Consider the following 20,764-nt stretch of genomic DNA (forward strand, 5'->3'; position numbering starts at 1 on the left):
GAAACAATGGGGTTGGGGATTTAGCTCAGCGGTAGAGCGCTTGCCTAGTGAGCGTAAGGCCCTGGGTTCGGTCCCCAGCTCCGAAAAAAAGAACCAAAAAAAAAAAAACCAGAAACAATGAGGGTGCTCATGCTGACTGCTTCTTGTATGCAGGTAGCTTTTTTTCACTGCTGTGCCTAGGGAATGGTGCCACCCACGAGGGGCTGTATCTTCCCACATCAAGACATTTCTCTGCAGACCTACCCGTCAACCTGTTCTAGACAATTCCTCATTAAAACTCCATTCCTAGGTGAGTACAGGTTGTGACAAGTTGACATTAAAAAATAACCATCATATAGTCTGACTTCACAGCCAGGGACCATGCAGCTTACAGCCCCACTCCCATCTCCCACTCTTGTCCAAGCCAAACCCACACACGGACAACATGTGCCTCACAGAAGGCATGTGGCCAGAGCTCTGAGGAGGCTGGAGGGCCACAGAGACAAACCTACATATTCTATAACCACAAGCTGTGATCTCAAGGCACGTGACTCCCATACACCCCCAACTCCAGGGGCAGGACTAGCGTTCCAGTTCACAGGCAAAACCACAGACGAGGTTACATACCATCTGAGGTTACAGACTGTCTACAGGTGAGGACCCTGGCCTTGACATTCAGCTCGAGGATGCTGAGTGAGATGGGAAATGTGTCCTGCGTATTCCCACTGGCTCACTTGACTTTGCAAGGCCAAATGGTGAGGCCACGGTGTGGATGGTTCTAGAAACCAAGAGGGCTGCATAGCTGCTAACAGCACTCACTCATTCAGCTTGTAGTTCATCAAAGATACTGACAGAGACACCAGAGCTGGCCAGACGGCTGCTCCCAGCAGGAGGGCCTCAGTAGGCTCCACCCACCCATCCTTACTTAGCTCTTTCTCCCTGTCAACACCGTGTCACCTTGGCCATGAGTGACAAGCGTGCTTATCTTTTTTTTTCTTTTTTTCGGAGCTGGGGACCGAACCCAGGGCCTTGCGCTTGTTGGCAAGCGCTCTACCACTGAGCTAAATCCCCAACCCCGCGTGCTTATCTTTTTAGTTTGATGCTTTAAGGTCATGTTTGTCTGGCCATGCCTAAGGACAGTGTTCTCATCCTGGAGATGCATCCGACCCAGAGAAGGTACTGTCTCCTGCACATCTACAGTTCGTGTTGATCACGTGCTCAACTATCTGCCAAGGCACCCTACCTCTTTACTGGGCTGCCATGCTTAATACTGTCAATGTGATGAGATCTAGAATCAACTAAGAGACGAGCCTCTGGGTGTGCCTGTGAGGAGCGATCTAGACAAGGATGATTGAGGTAGGAAGACTCACCCTAACTGCCTGAACCTGGACACTAGCCCTCTGGACTCTCTGCCTCTTGATTTCAGATGCAATCTAACCAGCTCCCTTGTGACAGGCTGGACCCTTAAACCGGGAGCCAAAGCAAGCCCTTCCTCTGTTGTTTTTGGTAAGGCCTCCATCACAGCACTGGGAAATGGAACGAACACGCATGCCTGGACTGAATAGAACCGTGTCTCTAGCTCCGTGTCACAGTCTCAATAGAAAAGATCTGATCTCATAATGCACTGTGAGGTCCTACAGTGGGATACACCACATCCGCTGATAGCCAGGTTCTGGGGAACTAATGAAGCACCCACACAAATGTTCACGTAGGAGGAAGCACAGTTGAACACAAAATGTTTCCTTGTAAGCAGAGATTCATCCGGATGGCAGTCCTGTGGGTAGTGGCTCAGCCCCTGCTCCCTGCCTGTTCCCTGCTTAGCACAGGCACACCAGACAGGAGAGGCAGGCAGGCTGGGAACATGCTCTGCTCACAGAAGACCTACCACTCTTATCCACCAACGGTGTCAACTGGGTCTGGGGAAGGACATGACCTTCTCCCGCCATGGGGACAGACTATGTCATCAATTTTACTTTCAGTTCCTACCCCAGTGTGTCTCCTGTGTCCTCTGTTCCCCCACCCCCCACCCTGGGACACAGATCCCTGAGATCACCACAGCCATAGCCCAGACCTCAGGCTTCTCACAGAATTTGCTCTGCTGTCTCCCTGCTACCGTGACAGTCATGGGGCTTTTCAGAACCTGCTTGCTGTTCTCCCTGTCCCCACTGGAGGTCATACTATGGGTCATCTAGCCACGGGATTTTAATAGAGACCTCTGCAAGTAGCCAGATTCTCTCTGCTGCCCCACTCCCAGACACCTCACCTTTGGAAGATGAGACCCTGGCTTAATCTAAGGAAATCCACGGTTCATCAGACCCAACACTCACATTTCCAAAAGGGGACCCACATCCTAGAGCTTAGCGTCTTCCCACTGCTTCTCCTGTGCAGCAAACCTCAGTGACAAAGTGCCCACTTCAGGACGACCTTGGCACTCAAGTGCCTGCCTCGTAGCTAGCTGCAAAGCACCCAGTTCTCCTCTTAATAATAGGAAAAGGTATTTTTAAAAATGTTTTCCTATGTGAAGAAAGAAATCTTTCAAGACAAAGTCAAGGTGGATGAGAGAGGGCAAGTTTAGTCTCCATGGAAACACCCAAGGACCAATTCGAGTATGCCACCCACATTAACAGTGACCTGCGAGGCTGTGGATCACTGTGGGGTTAGCCAGAAGAACGGGAAATTACCCAATAGGCTGGAGTGTGGTGTGGTGCTCACTTCTGTCTAGCTCAGAGAATGGAGAGCAAGTGAGAAAGCCACTGACCTGTAGTCTTCTCCATGAACACAACCTTGGACTCAGCTGTGAAGTTCTGGCCCGTGAGGATCATCTGCTGGCCGCCGTAGACCAGGCAGCTGTCCATGTCTTGTCTCTCCACCATGGGCAGCTCGTGGGCAGAGCGCTGAGCTGAAGGCAAGAGGAAGAGAAACAGCATGACCCAGAGAAATCCAGAGTTGCAGCAGAGAGGTGGGAACAGAGACCCAAGTGGGCATCTCCAAGCGTCACACCTTGAAAGAGCAATAAGCCCCATAAACCAATGTGCAAGAATCCAGGGTAGATATGGCTGTCTTCCCTGCGGAGGTGAGGGGTGGCAGAAACAGGATGGACTAGGGCCTCATTCTCCTTTGTGCAGGGATGGGCACAGTTGATCCCTCCATCAAGGTCTCCACTGCTCAGATTGCTTCTTCTTATACCCTCCAACCCAGACTCATACCCCCCATGTGAGTTTAGGACACTCCAGCAGAAGTGTGTTAGTGATTCTGACCATAAGCCATCCATTCCTGCCAATTTCTAGAACTTCTAGAATATTCTATCTCTCCCTGTCTTTCTCAGACACATAGATAGGTACATAGATACATAGATACATACATAGATACAGACATAGATACATATAGAGACATATAGATACATACATAGATACATAGATATATACATAGATACATAGATAGATACATAAAGACACATAGATACATAGATAGACAGACAGATAGATGATAGACAGATGGATAGACAGTGTGTGTATCTGCCTGAGGTGGAACCTAGGTCCTCAGGCATGCTGGGTAAGCACTGTACTCCTAAGCACCTCTGAGGAATCTTAGGTACCTCTTAGTTACCATCTTTGAGCTTCTGTGCTCTCCTGGGCTCTGCTCTCCACCCTGTGTGAATGGCCCCTCCCTCACTACTTCAGATCCTATTTACTCTGGCCTCCTTTGGGAGGTCTCCTGGGCCACACTTCCACTTCCTGGCCCCCACCCCACTTTCTCCCATGCTCCCTCCTGCTTAGCCCTTCTCTGGAGAAAAGCTGGCTTTCGGGCACCCTATGTAAGCTTCCTTAGCCCCAGGAGGTGGCTGAGTGTGGGAAGACAGGTCTCTCCTCTCTCTGCTGTCCTTATCTACAATGCATGAAAGCTGGTCGGTTGGGACAGGCCTGCACAATGCATTCAAGTTCCCACAGCAGCCTTCAGAGATGAACAGCAGAGCTATGGACAGATTCCTGCCTGGTTGAAATGGGAAACCCCGGAAGCAGACCCAGCGCCCAGAGCCACCCCTCAGTCCTATATGGAAGTCAGCCTGCAGGAGACTGAATAGGGCAGGTGGGTCAGCAGCAAGAGGAGATCTAGCTATAGCCAGGTCCCGTCCACTCCCATAGGCCCCTCCCTCCGCCCACTCCCGTAGGCTCCTCCCTCCCTTCTCAGCCCTGCCTTCCTGGTGAGTCAGCTTGTGCTCCTGGCTCTTCTCCTAGAGCTGAGGGCTGGGCAGAGGGCCAGGTCTTTCCATGCCAGGGCCCCTGGACCTCCCCATCCGGGAGCTGGGAGCCAGCCGGGAGCCTGAGCAGCGGCCTCGTGAGGCCCAAACTTAACCCTTTCCTTCCAAGTCGGCACACATCACCCTCTTCCTCTGTCCTCAGGGCCGGGGGAGGCGGGGCGTACTGGTCAGGGGATGAACTTAGGGACTCCTCAGGTTTCCACCCACTTCCCAGTGGCTTGCCTAGCCCCGTGGGGCTGATGCGCTCCTCTCAGAGCAAACACCACATCCCAACACCATAGAATCTGTGGGCTCCAGGATGTGTTGAGGGGCGGATAAAACTGCTAATTCCTCCCACATGAGCATGTTATTAAGCTGTCTTTCAGCGTGGGAGCCCCTTGGCTTTCTAATTGAACTACTGCTAAGGCAGGTTTACTAGCAGTGAGAACAGCAACTACACAGCCGGCTTTTCAGAATCGCCTTTGATGGAGCTGGGGCGGAGGGCTAGGGGCTGCTGGCGCTGGAGAGGCCAGCAAGAGCCACCCCTCCCATTTTGCAGGTGGAAAACCTGAGTCATGGCTACTGGGGAGACCAGCCAAGGGCTTGCAGCCAGCCAGGGGGTGGGGGTGGGGTGGCAGAGCGGGGCCAGGCCAGGAGGGGTGGGAGCCTGCTGTGAATCACACTGAACTGCACAAGTGCAAGGGCCTGGGGCAGCCTCCTCTCCTAGCCACCTGGGTACAACTGCTATCTTCTTCCCAACTGCTATCTTCCAAAGGGGATGGAGTCTTTAATAAAAGGATAAGGAGAGCACGCCAGCTTCCTAGAAGCTTCTGTGTCACATGCGTGTGAGGTGTGGCCAAACCTTCTGAATGGGACCTCAAGAAAAAGGCGTGCGCCTGGCTCCTCCCCGGCCCCAGCCTGACACCCCATTGGACTTCTGAAATATAGATTCTCAGCTTCCGTGTCTCCTACCTCAGGACTGAACCCTTCTTTACTCTGGGCTCATGCCACGTGCTGCTTTAGGATTCAGCAACACCCTGAATCTCTCATCTCTTCCCACTGGATGCCAGTAGTGCTCTGCCTACCAGCGGTGATATCCCAAAGTATACGCAGACATGCTGCTGTCTCCTGCAGCAGGAGGGACACAAGGTCACTCCTAGCTAAGAGTAACAGAGGTAGACATTCTGACTTAAGGAATCTGAGGGTAGGACCCCAGCTGTGATTATTAATTAAGCAATCCTTATGGTCCCAGACGGCCACAGTCACCACAATGTCCCATCTCATTTCTGTGGGCAATAGAAGTCCTATGTCTGAGAGTCTCCTCTGTGCCATGGTAACGGTGGCCGCTTCCCAGGTAAGCTTCGTACAGACCATATGTACTCAGGAGATATGGTTAGAACATAGCTGTCAAACCATATCATCTCAACCAAAATGTCCAGAGTGGATACGTGAGTGAACAAAGGGTAGTATGCCTATTTGGAATATTATTCAGCCAGGAAAAGGGAGCAAAGTGCTGACACCTGGACAGTCTCCTTCTATATAAAAGGAATTAGGCATGAAAAGACAAATGTAGTGTGATTGGAACCACGTAGCCTGTGGCGGTACACAATGACCTCTTAGTGACCTGCAGTGTGCACTTCTGTTCACTATTTGGCACAGTACGGGGATGGGCAACATTGTTCATTGCGTGCTCAGCATGCTGGAATGTTCAGGGCTGAGATCGGCACGGGCTCAGGGTGCAGCTTCCTATGACATCAGTATGGCCTGGTCCACCAATGGTCTCTGATGCTTGTCAGGGGCTCCCGAATCTAGGGTAGGTTTGCTGTCTCGGAAAGGGGTGTCTCAGAATCTGCAGTGACATCAGTTTGAGGCAGTGCTTAGTAAAAGTCCAGAGAAGCCCAGCCACTTCCTGGGGCCCCATATCTGCGTACCTTAGGCAGAGGCCAGAGGTGTGCACGCTACCTTTCCTCCCACGTGGCTTATCACACACTGTTCAGGGCTCAGTTCCACATTGCAGAGGCCACCTGAGGACAGGGAGACTTCTCCCAGACAGTGCCTCAGTCCTTGGAGAACCCCTTAGCGAAGCAAAGCGATCCAATTAGCTTCCGAGAGGAACTGAAGAGAGGTGAGTGGCCGCTGGAGCGACCCTCCTGGGGCCCACAGCTCTGCCTGATGCAACTTCCACCAGCTACTACTGCTAATTGGAGCAGCATGCAGGACCTCAGAGAGCTCTCAGGAAGTCCCTGGCTCTCCCACAGCTCCCATCAGCCCCCAGAGCTCCCACAAGTGACTTAGAGATTCCAGGTCACCCAAACCTTCCTATCTACAGTTCTCTATGCAAACCCTGCCTGGGTTCAAATCCATCCTTGTGAGCTGACTCCAGCTTGGGGACAAAGCGGACCCTGGCTCCTGCTTATGCTTTCAAGTGGCCCCAAGCCTCTGGATGCTGCTCCTGTCCTGTTTCTGGCACCTCATAAATTGTCTCGGGGTCCCATATTTTTACAAGCTCTGAATCCACCGGGAGCGGCGGCTCACTTTTCCCAGTGCCAGTGCTGACCTGCCGCCAAGCAGTGAGCACCTCAGAGACTTTGAGGGAAAACTCACGAGTCCTTTCCCACGCCAACAGGGGTGAGTGGCCAAGGCCATACATACTCTGCCTGGGAGCCTCTGGAGGGACACAGGAGAGGCTGGCTGGGAGGTGTCTCTACAGAGCCAGGGTTCTGTCAGGGTGAGACAATTACTACCACAGGGGGACCTTGGGTCCTGGCAGGTCGTGTGTGTGTGTGTGTGTGTGTGTGTGTGTGTGTGTGTGAGTGTGTGTGTGTGAGTGTGTGTGAGTGTGTGTGTGTGTGTGTGTGTGTGTGTGTGTTTATATTGTTTGATGCACACAGCACTAAGTGGCGAGGCTCTTTGTCAGCATGAGGACGCTGCAGCATGCCGGCAGAGCTCCAAGTCTAGCTCCACGGTATCTAGCACTGGGTCTCAGCAGATGAGCCTTTCTTCCCACACTCGTTAGCTGCCTTTACTTTTATTGCTAAATATCATGAGCCTAAAGAACAGGGATTATTCCCACTCTAGAGTCAAGGACTCTGCATCAAGGGACACACTTGGAAGCTTGTGGGTAACGGGGGCAGATGAAAAGGATTCGGACCCACACTTAAGGACTCAGCCCCTGGGAGAAGGGTCCTAAGGGAAGCTATTCCCAGCACAGGCCAGAGGTGCTTTCTGCCTCCTTAGTGATGGCCAACTGGCCCAAACTGGCCTCCTCTGACTACGGGATGCCAGGGCCCTGACTTGGAAAGGCAGTCTGGTACGGAAGATCCAAGCTGGGCCAGAAGGAGCTATCCAGCCCCAGCCTTGCTGTGACCACTTACTGGAGGTTCTCCTGTAATGGGGACTGTCCATGTGCCCACCAGGGAGTAGGTGTCACCACATGGCCTTGGAGGCTTCAAGCTCCTCATGAAGAAAGGGGGACAGCACATACCCTGCAGGGAGGTTCCTCTCCTTGCCATCTCGTCCACACAGCACAAAGTCTAGACTATACTCTCTTCTTTTTCTTTCTTTCCTTCCAATGCCACGGACATATTCAAACATCTCTACTTAACAAGACTCTCCCTCGGGGCTGCATGAACCTCACTGATAGATTCCAAGATCAATGAGGGGCCCAAGGCTGCTGAGACAGAGGAGAGAGCTGGGGCTTTGGCCCCTTCTTATGCAAGCTAGGGCTACAGTAAGCAGCCAGTCTTCCAGAACCTCAGCCTCGGAGGGGATGGACTCTGAGCCACAGGCCTGCCTGGGTCACTGGTGCATGTCTGTGCTCAGCAAATATGTCCCAACATCCCTGAGGGAGAAAGCGAGGGCTAATGAGGTCCAAGAGGGACCGCTACCTGCAAGCCTGTGAGGACACTATGTGCATTCATTCCATCAAGGGCAGCCCTGCCTGCTCCCAGGAGAGGGCCAGCGAGGGGAGAGGAGGAATGCCTTCCAGCAGGAAAGCTACCTGGGCTCGTGCTCCCAGCAGAACAGTTCTCTTGGCAACTTTTACCAAGCTGCCCACTCCTCCCCCAGCTGGTAACCCGGCTCCTCCTGAGTGGCAGGGTGTGTGGCCCCATTGTGTTTCCCCGTGGCACCTTGTGTTTGCCGAAGGCTCACATGCACCTGCTGTTTCCCAGACTACGAGCTCTGTGATGCTGTGCTAACAGCCAGGGGCAGGGCGAGTCTGCTTCCTACTGCTACAGGGACTGTCACAGGTGACCTGTCCACTCTGGACCCATCACGGCGGGAGAGAGGGCTACAGCTGTGACCACAGCCATGCTGTTATGTGAAACACGTGTTCATACCCACAGAGCACAAGTGGGGCACTATAACTACTCCTATTTTACAGATAGGGAAACTGAGGCATGGGGCATTAAATAACTTCCCTGGCACTAAGTGGTTAGTGAGGCTGGATTTGAACCCAGACCTCTGGATCCAGAACATAGACTCCTAACCACTATTCAAACTCTTCTCACCCTCCTGTGGCCCCTGGTGTTGCTCAAAGTGGTCTTGGGCCACTGCTGACAAGTTTCTTGGGAGGCAGGCCTGTGTGCCCTCTCCCAGGTGCAAATTTTATTTATTTATATACAAGGTCTCAAAGAAGATACTCAAGCACCCTGTAACGAGAGACTAAAAAGTACAGAAGCAAGAATATGTGACACCCAAGGACCCAGCAACACCTTCCCTGGGTGTTTATCAGGAGAAAGGAAGGCCTTTGTCCACACAAGAATGCTGGAATCCTTCTCCTAACACTCACACCGCCGGGGCAGGCCAATACCCACTGCTGGTAACTAAGCCATTGTATCCCTACAATTGAACACTGCTCAGCCATCCATGAGGGTAAACTGTTGAATCAAGCAGTAGCAGGACCCCAAGGTGCACAGCCTGTGCACGCATTCCACTCAACAAAGTCACAGAGCAGGGGACATTCATCACCAGGGACAGGTCGCAGATCGGTGACTGCCTCTCTCTGGAGCTTGGGAAGAGGAAGCAGTTGAGGGGGGTGACAGGGACCTGACAGGGCCAGGTGCTCTGTGTCTTGGTAGGAATGGTGGTGACGTGGGCGTATAAGACAGTGTATGAGTGTGCTTGTGTGTGCATATGTGCATGCGTGCGCACATGCGTGCGTGATATACGTATTTAGTCATTGAGCTAAATGACACCTCAGTGAAGCCTACAGTTCCTTAATTACACCTCGGTGGAAATGCATGTGTCAGAGAGACAAGCCCATACCCACCTCCCACTCTGCAGAAGAAACAAAGTGAATTCATGTTGTGCCCTGGGTGGGCAGGGCTTCCTGCACAATCGCTTTAGGTATTTCCTGAAATGTGGTTGTGAGGATGAATCTGCAGGTTACAGAGAGAATCTGCAGAACTCAGACAGTCACAGACGGGAGGCTCTGCACAGGTTTCTGATGGGACACGGATGGGGAGGCTGTGCACGGGTCTCATAGTACCTGCTGCCAGGACCTGCAGACACCGCCATTCTGTTTCATGGCCCACTGGGAAGCCTTGGAAGGCATCTTTCCCTCACTTCCTCAATGTCCTAGACCAGTCCTGGTGACAAGCCTTGCGAATACCTGTCCTGGCCTTGCAGGAGGGATGTTAAGGAGTGTGACAGTCAGTGCCCAAAGAGGGATCTGAGGCTCAGGACACTTTCTTCACTGGGAGCATGTGGGCAAGGAGTTGGCCAACCAAGTAAAGGGCAGGGAGTGGGGGAAGAAGGTCACAAGTTTTCTGTGCCTTAGTTCAGACACATGGCAGCCTCCCTAGAAGTCTCTATTCCAAGACCATACCCTAAGTAGGACAGAGTGTACGCGTGTGCTTGTGTGTATATATGTGCATGTGTATGCACATGTATATATTTTATGTGTGCATATGTATACCTGTAAATGTGCATATTTACATGTATAGACATATGTACATGATATATGTGTCTATATGTGCATGCATATATGTGCATGTGCATGCATATATGTATGTAGGTACGTGTATATGTGGTATATATGTATGTGCATGAGTGTACATGTATGTGTGTATGTGTATTTGTATATGCATGTATATATACACTTGCTGCATGTAAGCATGTGCTATTATATGTATTTTCACATATGTATATTAAGTATACATATGTCATCATATACATGTATGCATTACTACAGTTTATATGTGTATATGTATATGTGCACGTGTTATATGTATTATACATGTGTATATGTTATGTGGGTCATTTGTGCATGTACTTGTGTTGTTTATATAAATGTTTGCATATGTACGTGTGGTTTTTACCCACACATGATTCTATGGTTCAGTCAAGTCTGAGCACCTGCCTGGAGCAAGTAACTGTGTTGAGCAGTCAGCAAACAGGAAGAGGAATGGGAGGAAGACTCTGCCACTGGGAACTGTGGGGCGTCTGGAAGTGGAGAACCACATCAGAAAGGGCCGTGGCTGAACAGTGACCGCCCCACCCCCACCCCAGGCTGCGCCTGATAACCGGAAGGAGCTTTTTCAGAAGTAAGGTCTTTGTGCGTGTGAGCAGGGTAAAGATGGATGAGATCATGTCCAGGACTGGAGAGGGGTCTAAGTCCTCACCCATGACAGAACTGAGGGGGACACAGCAGCAGATGCAGATGACAGGACCCCAAAGAGATGAGGCGAAACCTGAGCCATGCAAACACACAGAGGCACACAGGAGAGCCGTGTATGAGGTGTCGCCCTCTAACCCAGCAGTTACCTCATGACAGGCTTCTGCCCCACATCTAAGGGGCACACATGTCTCAGATGTAAGCTGCTGCCTGGCATCCGCTCAGAGAGCCTAAGGAGCTAGCCCGGGGCGAGGCCACACCCTGCTGTACTGTGGAGGAAGATTTGCAGCTGAGACCACTGAGCAGAACCCTGGGAAGTGGCCGGATGCTGAGAAACATGGGTGTCAGGACATGTAGCATGAGCTGTGGCCCCTAAGGCTAGGATAAGACAGGAAAAGCCACAACAGGCATCAGGGCCACTATCCAAACAGCGGTGTCCCTCGCATGGTGAGAACATGTCATTGTTCTCAAGCTGGGGCACGGGAGGCTCCTTTCCAAAATAAATAAGTTAGCCTTGTAAATACAGGCCAGCCCACTCTGTTTTCCTTACCAGTTCATCCTCCCCAACAGTGTGTCAATTAGACAATAAATATTTACCCTCCACCGTCTGCGTCCACGGGTGTGGGTCACTAATTGTCGGTATGTGTTCACTATCTGCCTACAGGCTAGAAACCAAGACAATCAGCCCAGTGCGAGCTCATAGAGTCTTTCATGGGCCAAGAATATAACAAAGTGGGCACTCAAGCCAGTGGACCTGGAAGTGAGGGACAGTGGTGGGCTAGCCACAGAGGGTGACTACACCAAAAGGAAAGGAAAGGAAAGGAAAGGAAAGGAAAGGAAAGGAAAGGAAAGGAAAGGAAAGGAAAGGAAAGGAAAGGGAAAAGGGAAGGGAAGGGAAAAGGGAAGAAAAGGGAAAAGGGAAGGGAAGTGAAAAGGGAAGAAAAGGGAAAAGGGAAGGGAAGGGAAAAGGGAAGGGAAGGGAAGGGAAGAGGGAAGGGAAGGGGAGGGGAGGGGAGAGGAGAGGAGAGGAGAGGAGAGGAGAGGAGAGGAGAGGAGAGGAGAGGAGAGGAGAGAAGAGGCATTGTAGACGCCAAAGAAGATGTTTCACGGAACTAGAATATTTGTGATTCCAGCTTTGCTACTACTGAGTAAAAGGGGTGAATCACTTTACCAAGAAAGGCTGGGCTCCCTGGTTCCCTTATCTGTCAGCAGGAGGAAGGTGAGGTGGCTGAAACCAGTGGGGAGCCCGCAGATCTGCAATGTTCAAAGGATTTCCAAACGCCCTTGCTGAACGACCTTACAGAAGGCACACGTGGTTCACAGAGGCTCCCGAAGGCCTTAGGGTGATGTCAGACATGACTTGAGGAGCCCAGAGAAGCAGAGAAGACACACATCCTTTCTCCCTACCCTGCAGCTGACCAGGGTCCCACAATGAAGGTGAGCTGCCCACCCAAAAGAGGAGCCCCGTGAGCTCAACACCTCCAAAGATCACGAAGAGTCTGTGTTTCCTTCTAGAATGATCCTAAGACATTCAAAATCAAACAGGATAGGGCGGCTTCTGAGACCAGAGAACAGGGGTGAGGATGTGGCTGTCACACTTTGTCTCGCCTTCCCTGGTGGTGGCTCTTGTTTCTCAACTCGACACAGACTCACTAGCACCCCACCTTTGTCTGAATGAGCTGCAAGCTCCGGCTGGCCCTTCCCTGGTCTCCATCAGACCGAGCCCGAGTACTGCCTGTGTAGAGGCCACTCTCTGTCCTGGCTTTCACACCGAGGGGTCAGGGGTCAGTTCTGTACTGTATCAGAGCACGCGGTCCTGGACTTTTCCCTCTGTTCATTCATGGCTCACCACTACTGATAAGCAGGAACTTCTCATAGGTTCTGCCTGGCCCTCTGATTATCTTCAATTTGCTGCCACTTTTAATCAGTAATGCATGTGGATATTTTGGGTGAAGACAGAATCCAGGGCTTCCTGCATGCAAAGGGCAGACTACATTTGAGCCATATCCTTCCCTGACTGTCATTTTCAAGCCAGAAATTGTGTTTTTTTTCCCTGTTTAATCTTTTAAAATCAGAATCAGCCATCCAGACCATGTTCCCATGATAACTCAGGCTGCTGACAGCTCACAGATGCCCTCTGAGAAGGGCGGAGTAGCCTCTGGTCCCCAGTCTCCGCTGCACCCTACTGTCTCCCCACCCCCACCCCCATCTACTTCTCTTACTTCTGCTTCCATCGCTCTGGCCACTGAAGGAAACGGATATAGAAGGGCAAAGAGAGCTCCTTCCGCACCCGGTATATTGAGGATTGAGATGGACTCGAAAGGAGTTTAATGAGAAACACCATTACACAAAACCACCTTAACGACATAAACCAGCATAAGCAGTTTTTAATCTCTGAAACAATGCTTACCTTCCACCCTCCCTTAGTCTTTTTAAAAGAATGACTGAACTTTCAAAAGTCTAACAGATATCTAGCCCCAGGCACAGACCTATAATGCCAGCAGCTCAGGAGGCTAAGGCAAAGGGACTGAGAGTTCAAATCTAGCCTGGGCAACTTAGTAAGACCCTCTCTTCCTTTAAAAAAAAAGTGTGTCTGTAGACGTGTTGGAGAGGTAGCTTGGTGGCAGAGCACTTGCCTGGCAGGCGCGAGGTCCTGGGTTCAAATCCCCAGTACTTCATGCATGTATACACACATGCATATGTGTGCAAAAGTAAGCTTTGTCATGCATTGCAGCAAAACCCTGCTGAAAATGCCAGAAGCTCACAGCAACTGCTTTAGAAGCCTGGCAGAACCTAGCTCTGCGTTCTTCTGCTCAGCACCTCCCCCAAGAACTTTTCTTTTATACCAGGCTCTAACATTACATCCATCTTTAAGGTGGGGCCTTTATCTTCACTAAATTATAAACTGTTACTGCTCTGGGGATGCGCGACACATGGCATGGCCCCTGGCCATGACCCTAGACAGAACTCAGACAGCAGGCAGGGACAGGTGGAAGGCTGGTGTGGAGAACTATTACTGTCTGCAAGGTTCTAGGGTTCCAGTCCCAGCCCCATCTCTTCCGGGCACAGGTACTGGATACTCAATCTTCCAACCTGTGAAGTGGGTATAATGGTCCTAGCCACTGACCTGGGGTTGGTGTGAGCACATGGCTAGCTGCTTTCCATAGCATCTGCAGAGCCACAGCTCAAAGCCGATGCCACGTCATTGTGAATCTCATTACGTGGAGGGAGGATGAAAAGAAGGAAAGGGATGTGTGCTCTAGGAACTGACTGCAAATGTGTCCATGCTTCTGAGTACCAAAGCAGCATTTAAACTTTTCACATCTTCTAAACAAAGCCATCGACGCCTCTTATCTCCCACCACTTGTCCTGTTTTTATTTCCCAAGAGAAGTCTCCACAAGCAGACAGAAGCAGAGATCAAAACCTCCCTGGGTGCACTGTCTGCTCTTCTGTCACCACAGTCCCGTGGATTCCTGCAGGCCACCTGCCCAGGGTGGGTACTCATGTGTGGCCCCTTTCCCCCAGCCCTGACTTACAGCACTCGATGGGGTTGGATGCAGCCTGCAGGGAGACGATGCGTCCACTGGGCTCCGGGATGTGCACACGGAACACAAGGCGCACACGCGTGTTCTTTCTGCCTATGTCTGTCTCACCCTTCCGCAGCTCGATGTCAGCGTTTCGGAGCTTCAGGATGCCTGCGCAGTCGATGCTACACAGAAGAGAGTCCAAGTCATGAGAATCATCTCACTGAGCAGAAAAAAAACACCCACAAACCCACCTAAGGTGGTCAAGCAAACACCTCCTCTGGCCAGACATGGAGGGGGCGCTGCAAGGTCCTCCTGGGCATTACTACCTGAAGGGTATACCAAGATGCTGAATTTAAGGAAGAAAGAAAGAAAGAAAGAAAGAAAGAAAGAAAGAAAGAAAGAAAGAAAGAAAGAAAGGAGGGAGGGAGGGAGGGAGGGAGGGAGGGAGGGAGAGAGGGAGGGAGAAAGAAAGGGAATGAAGGAAGGAGAGCGGAGGAAAGAAGGGGAGGAAGAAAAGAAAGAAGGAAGGAGAGGGAGAAAGGAAGGAAGGAAAGAGAAAGGAAAGAAAAAGAAAGGAAGGAAAGAGAAAGAAAGGAGAGAGAAAAGGGAAGTAAGGACAGAGAGGAAGGGAGAAAGGAAAGAGAGAAAGAAGAAAAAGAAAGAGAGCAAAAGAAATCTCACAGCGAGCTTGTATAATCTCCTGAGTGGAGATTGCTTCTCTAGGGAAAATTTCATGTCCGTGCTTCTATTCTCAAAGGCACCAGCAAAACTCAGGAAGGGCAGCTGGTAGAACTGGCCAGGGCTATTCCACAAATATCAGAGTATCTGTGTCTTGAATTTAACAAACAAGTTACAATCGACCATTGCTAGGGGACGCTGGCATGAGACAGGGAAGAGAGAAAGAGAATATGAACCCCAGTGACAGGGACAGTACAACCAGTGCCCTGGAGTTCTCACACTCTCTGTAAGCTGGAGTTTATTTCCTCATAAAAGGTTCTTTGAGGCTGACCCATGTGTGCCATGTGGCCAGTTTAGCCACAGGTATAAGTGCCACATGAGTGGCCTTCTGTGTTGTCACTGAAATTTTTCTTTAGGTCCCACTGATGTTTGTTTTGGGGTTTGTTTTTTCTTGTTTTTTGTTGGGTTTTTTTGTTTGTTTGTTTGTTTTGAGACCAGATGTCATGTAGCCCAGGCTAGCCTGGGACTCAGTATGTAGCTAAAGATAGTTTGAACTCCAGATCTCCCTGTCCCCATGCATACCCCCAAGTGCTAGCTAGGACTACAGATGTGTGTCACCATGTGCGGTTTTCAAATAACACTTCTTAAATAGAAAAACCAGTTACTTCAAGATCGGGCAGTGCCAGAAATGGCTGTTGTGGTCCCTTCATAGAGATCCCCTCAACCCTGTCCCTCGGGCCCCGCTCGCTTTCCCAAGAAGCCCCACCACTGCCCAGCCTTACGTGGCCCGCATGTTGTTCTTTGGCTCCAGGGGGATCTCCAGGACCTTGGTGTTGCCCACAATCTTCTCATAGCTAGTGGTTGTCACTGTTTTCCCAGTGATCCTGTGTACTTGGTAGAAGGCATGTGGCTTAAGGATCCGTTCATCAGCCGTCCCGATGAAGATCTGAAGCCCCAGAGGCTTGTTCTCCATGTAGCCGTGGAGCTAAGGGAGGAAACAAATCTTTACTATGCAGGGTATGGCTGCTGCAGTCTGACTATCGGAGAAGCCCAGAGAAGCCTGTGAAAGGGTGTGTGGGGTTGCTGTGTGACCTGGATGTATGCATGACCAGAAGTGGGGACCTCCTCTAAAATGGATGCTAAGGGATCAGAGAGAGGGATCGGTGGGTGTGATGGTTTGCATATGCTTGGCCCAGGGAGTGTACCAATGTGTGGCCTTGTTGGGGGAAGTGTGTCACTGTGGGGTGGGCTTGCAGACCCTCCTCCTAGCTGCCTGAGGATGTCAGTCTGTTCCTGGCTTCCTTTGGGTGAAGATGTAGAACTCAGCTCCTCCTGCACCATGCCTGCCTGGGTGCTGCCATGCTCCCACCTTGATGATAATGGACTGAACCTCTGAACCTGTAAGCCAGCCCCAATTAAATGTTGTCCTTTAAACAACTTACATGGTCATGGTGTCTGTTCACAGCAATAAGACCCTAACTAAGACGGTGGGCAAGGGCACTGGCTGCTCTTGCAGAGGACTCAGGTTTGACTCCCAGCATCACACGGAGGCTCACAACCATCTCTAACTCCAGTTCTAGGGGATCCTATCCCTTATTCTGGCCTATGCAGGCACCAGGTACATATGTGTCATGCAGGCATACACACAGGCAAAACACATGTGTACATAAAATACACACACACACACACACACCACACACACACACACACACACACTGGACTTTTAAGCAGCCACAAGAAACAATCCAAATCAGAACATTTGTGGAGAAACTATGCTTAGCCACTGGCAAAGGGTCACCGAAGTGAGGACGAAAACGACCTGAAAACAACCTGAAGATCCATTGGCAGGTCACAGTACCTATGGGGGAGGGACTCATGAGGCCTCTTCCCTCTTTGAGTATCTGCAGGAAGTTAATGGTACTTGAGGAGGGAGAGGCCTTTCTTCAGTGGTAGAGCTGCTCTAAGGTGCCTGTGCGCCATGTAAACAGCACTACTAAAACTCCCTGGGCACTCAAAATAAAGCAAATAAATAAAGCGACACGGAAGTGGGAGGGGCTAAGTGGGAGGAGGGTGGTTGGGAGGAGGGATGGGAAGAGGTGTGGGAGGAGGAGGGGTTGGGGGAGGTAACAAGGATGGATGTGATAAGATGGGGGTGTAGGTAGGAGGCCATAATGAGACTAATTAGTGCATATGATCAACATGATACAATGATACAACAATGATACAAAGAAAACATGTCTGAGGAGAGAACAATATGAAAACAAACATGGTGAAAAGTATAACTCCGTTATGGTGTAGGGGAAAAGGAAGGAGAAATGGCGGGGGAGAAGGCAGAGGGGGGGAGAGGGAGGGGAGGGGAGGGGAGGGGAGGGACGGGGAGAGCGGGGAGAGGAGGGAGGGAGGGAGGGAGGGAAGGAGGGAGAGAGAGAGAGAGACAGAGAGAGAGAGAGAGAGAGAGAGAGAGAGAGAGAGAGCGCCAGGCAGTGATCCTTTGATCCTAGCACCCAAGAGGCAGAGGCAGGCAGATCTCTGAGTTAGAAGCCAACCTGGTCTACATAGTGAATCCCAGGACAGCCAAGGCTACACAAGAGAAACCCTGTCACCAAGGAAAGGGAAGGGAGGTGGAAGGGAGTGGGGACCTGCAGACACAGCTCTTGTTACCAGAGGTCACCAAGGCCACCTGGGAAGGTCTACAGACAGGACTCACTTTTTACATGACAATATCCCAGTCTACAGATTGACTTTATACTTTGAAAAAAAGAAAGAACAAGACAGTGGTGCAATCAATCAATCAATCAATCAATCAACCAAGTCAAAGTGAATTAAGGACCCGAAGAAAATATCCGTTAATGCTTAGCAGACCAAGGTCAGCCTGTGGAGTATGAAAAGACTCTTGAATGTCCACAAGGAAGGCTGCTGAGATTGAGTGTCATCTCCAAAAGGCACCCCTCACTTGGTGTTACCCTCATTAGGAGCTTAGAGTGGCAGCCGACTGGCCATTATGCAACCTGGAAAATCCTCACGCACGGGGGAGACACGCACAGGCAAGCTGTAGGCAAATAAAAGCACACACAGTGTGCTGCACACACACTGGCCTAAGTGATGGGCTCAGACAGTGCAGCCCTAAGTGGCATATATTCCATGGACAGAACCCAGAAAGTCCAACATACGTTGTTGGGGGTGTTAGCATTTTGTCTAAGCTCTGTCCCAGTTACCTGGTTTGTCCAACCAACTATAAAGGGGCTGTTTGCCTCCTCCTCCTCTCTCTCTTGCTCTTGCTCTGGCCTTCCTGTTCCTGCTCTCTCCTCATTCCCTTCCCTCCTCTCTCCACGTGCTCATGGCCAAGTTCTTCTTTTCCTCCTCCTCCTCCTCTTCCTCCTCCTCCTCTTCCTCCTCCTCCTTCTTCTTCATCTTCTTCTTCCTCCTCTTCCTCTCTCTCTATCTCTGTCTGTCTGTCTGTCTCTCTCTGACTCTGTCTCTGTGTCTCTGTCTCTGTCTCTGTCTCTGTCTCTGTCTCTGTCTCTCTCTCTCTCTCTCTCTCTCTCTCTGTCTCTATTACCCTCTCAACTCCCCTCCTCATGCCCTGCTGTATCAACGTGGTTGATCCCTCGGTGGGAAGGGATGACTCAGCACGGGCCCAGCCAAAGAACCCCTTACCCCCTTACTCCATACCTCACCACACATCCACCAAAACATGTCGCCCTCTTATTATCTTTTTATAAACACACCAGGTGGTGGGGAGAGCGACCAGAGAGATGGTTCAGTGGGCGAAGGCACTTGCTGCCATCCCTGATGGTCTGAGATGCTCTCCAGGACCCACAATGCTCACGGAGTTTCCTCCGACCTTCACATGCAGCCTGTGGTTTGTAAATAATTGTGTGTGTGTGTGTGTGTGTGTGTGTGTGTGTGTGTGTGTGTGTGTGTTTTAAGTGGAAAAGGTCAAAACCTACAACTTATAAAACATTTCTATTTACACATCCACAGATGAAGAGAAAGGGATGTGGGAAGATGCTTGCCACACAGACCACACTGTTACCCCTCCCCCTGCCCCCAGGGAAGAAGAGGAGTCCAAGATTGCAGAGGTGACCAAAGAGGATGGTGACTTCATTCCCCATGGTACAAAAGAAATACAATACAAAAGAAATAGTAGGTATACACTAAATAACAAAAGACAACGACACATCCAGACTTTTCCCAGCCTCCTACCCGATTCTTCTGCTCCTCCATTCCTATATTGCAAATTGAAGAAGCCATGACAAGGGACAAGTCCCTGGAACCCTGTCCATCACTTTCCAACCAAGCAAAAGAACACAGAAAGGCTCCAGGGCACAGTCTAGAGTGACATTGCTCGGTGCAGAGAGCCATCAACTGCACTCGTGTACAGTCACAGCGGACACGGCCTGAAAAACACAGCCTGAGCCACCCAAGAACGAGGTCTCAATGGAGGGGTTACCCAGATCTAATTGGTCTGAGGGCACGTCTTCAGAGGAGGGCATCTTTATTGCAAATTGATGTAGAAGGGCCCAGCCTCCTATGGGAGACACCATCCCCTAGGCTGGTGACTGATGGCTACATAAGAAAGCTGGGCAAGCATATGCCTGTGAGTGAGCCGGCAAGCAGTGCTCCTCTGAGGCTTCTGCCTCAAGCTCCTGTTTAAGTTCCTGCGTTTCCCTACTATCTTGCTTTCCATCCTGCTGTTTAAACCCAAGGCGGGGGAGGGAGGAGATTTGGGCTAGCAGCCACCACAGTGGCCAGTGTGACTATCAACTTCCACCCATCTTCCCATAGCATTCTATTGAATGGTATAGGAACCAGGGCTCTGGTGCCCCTGCTAGAACCCACACAGAGACAGGTTGGTCATGGGGGGTGGCCTGCCTTCCTGCCTGCCTGACAGGCTGACACCCACATCAGTGACAGGAGTGGCAGCCCCAGGCAAAGGTAAGATCCAAGTCAAAGCCACTTGTCTGGAGGTCACCCACGGCTCTCTTGATGGCACAGAGGGAAGGCCCACACCGAGAGAAAATTGCTTCTTGTTGTGAGGGCTCTGCGTGGGGACCAAGATAAGGGTGTTTTCTAATTGGCTTCCCTGGTTCATCAGGGGTGGTAAACAGGGTCCACAGTGCCAGCAGAAAGGCTGGCAGGGCAGCCGTGTTGATGCCAGGCTGCTTCCTCTTCCCGTGACAAGAGTAGAATGTCACGGTGAAGGACACATGGGGAACAGCTGGAAGGCATGTGCTAATTGAGTCCAGCCACTCCACTCGGTCCCCTCCCTTGTTGGCACTCCAAACCAAGCCTCCATTGCGGTGCCTCTCTCTTGGGCCTCTGTCAACACAAGCTTGCCTCTTCTGGTCTTTCAGAGAGTAGTTGAGTAATCTTTTAAAAATGCAAATCAGATCCGGGCACTCCCGGCTTACAACCCTCGGAGGACTTCCTGTGGCCTCAGACTAAAGTCCCAACTTAGCTGCCACCTGCATTTTCCCAAACCCCAGCACCAGCCCAACCTTCTCCCTCCACCCTGCTGTGTTTCTGGTTCCCCCTGTTGCCTCAGCACACCGAGCTTATTGGGACCTGAGAGCCTTTGCACAAGCCATTGTCTGTCTCTGTCGTCTGGATGCAGATTTCCACTGTGTTTCTTTTCCAGATAAACGACAAGTTGATCAATGCTCAGGGCTCCCATAGCCCTGTGAGAAGCAACCGCCCAATGCCCCAGGATCAGAGGCCAG

At 51.1% G+C, this 20,764-nt stretch overlaps 1 protein-coding gene across 9 annotated transcripts in view; it reads right to left on the reverse strand.

The window, feature by feature from the left end:
• The window catches only part of Nfatc2 (nuclear factor of activated T-cells 2), a 132,137-nt gene that overhangs the window by 43,405 nt on the left and 67,968 nt on the right, over nucleotides 1-20,764 (reverse strand). For all 9 annotated transcript variants that reach the window (XM_087652414.1, XM_087652415.1, XM_087652412.1 and 6 more), the window contains 3 exon segments: nucleotides 15,824-16,026; nucleotides 14,373-14,545; nucleotides 2,738-2,878 (listed from right to left, as the gene is read on the reverse strand). In XM_087652414.1, the coding sequence (XP_087508540.1) occupies nucleotides 2,738-2,878; nucleotides 14,373-14,545; nucleotides 15,824-16,026 (517 nt within the window).

Source organism: Rattus norvegicus, chromosome 3, assembly GCF_021556685.1.
Source record: "Rattus norvegicus strain SHRSP/BbbUtx chromosome 3, alternate assembly SHRSP_T2T, whole genome shotgun sequence".
Classification (NCBI taxonomy): domain Eukaryota; kingdom Metazoa; phylum Chordata; class Mammalia; order Rodentia; family Muridae; genus Rattus; species Rattus norvegicus.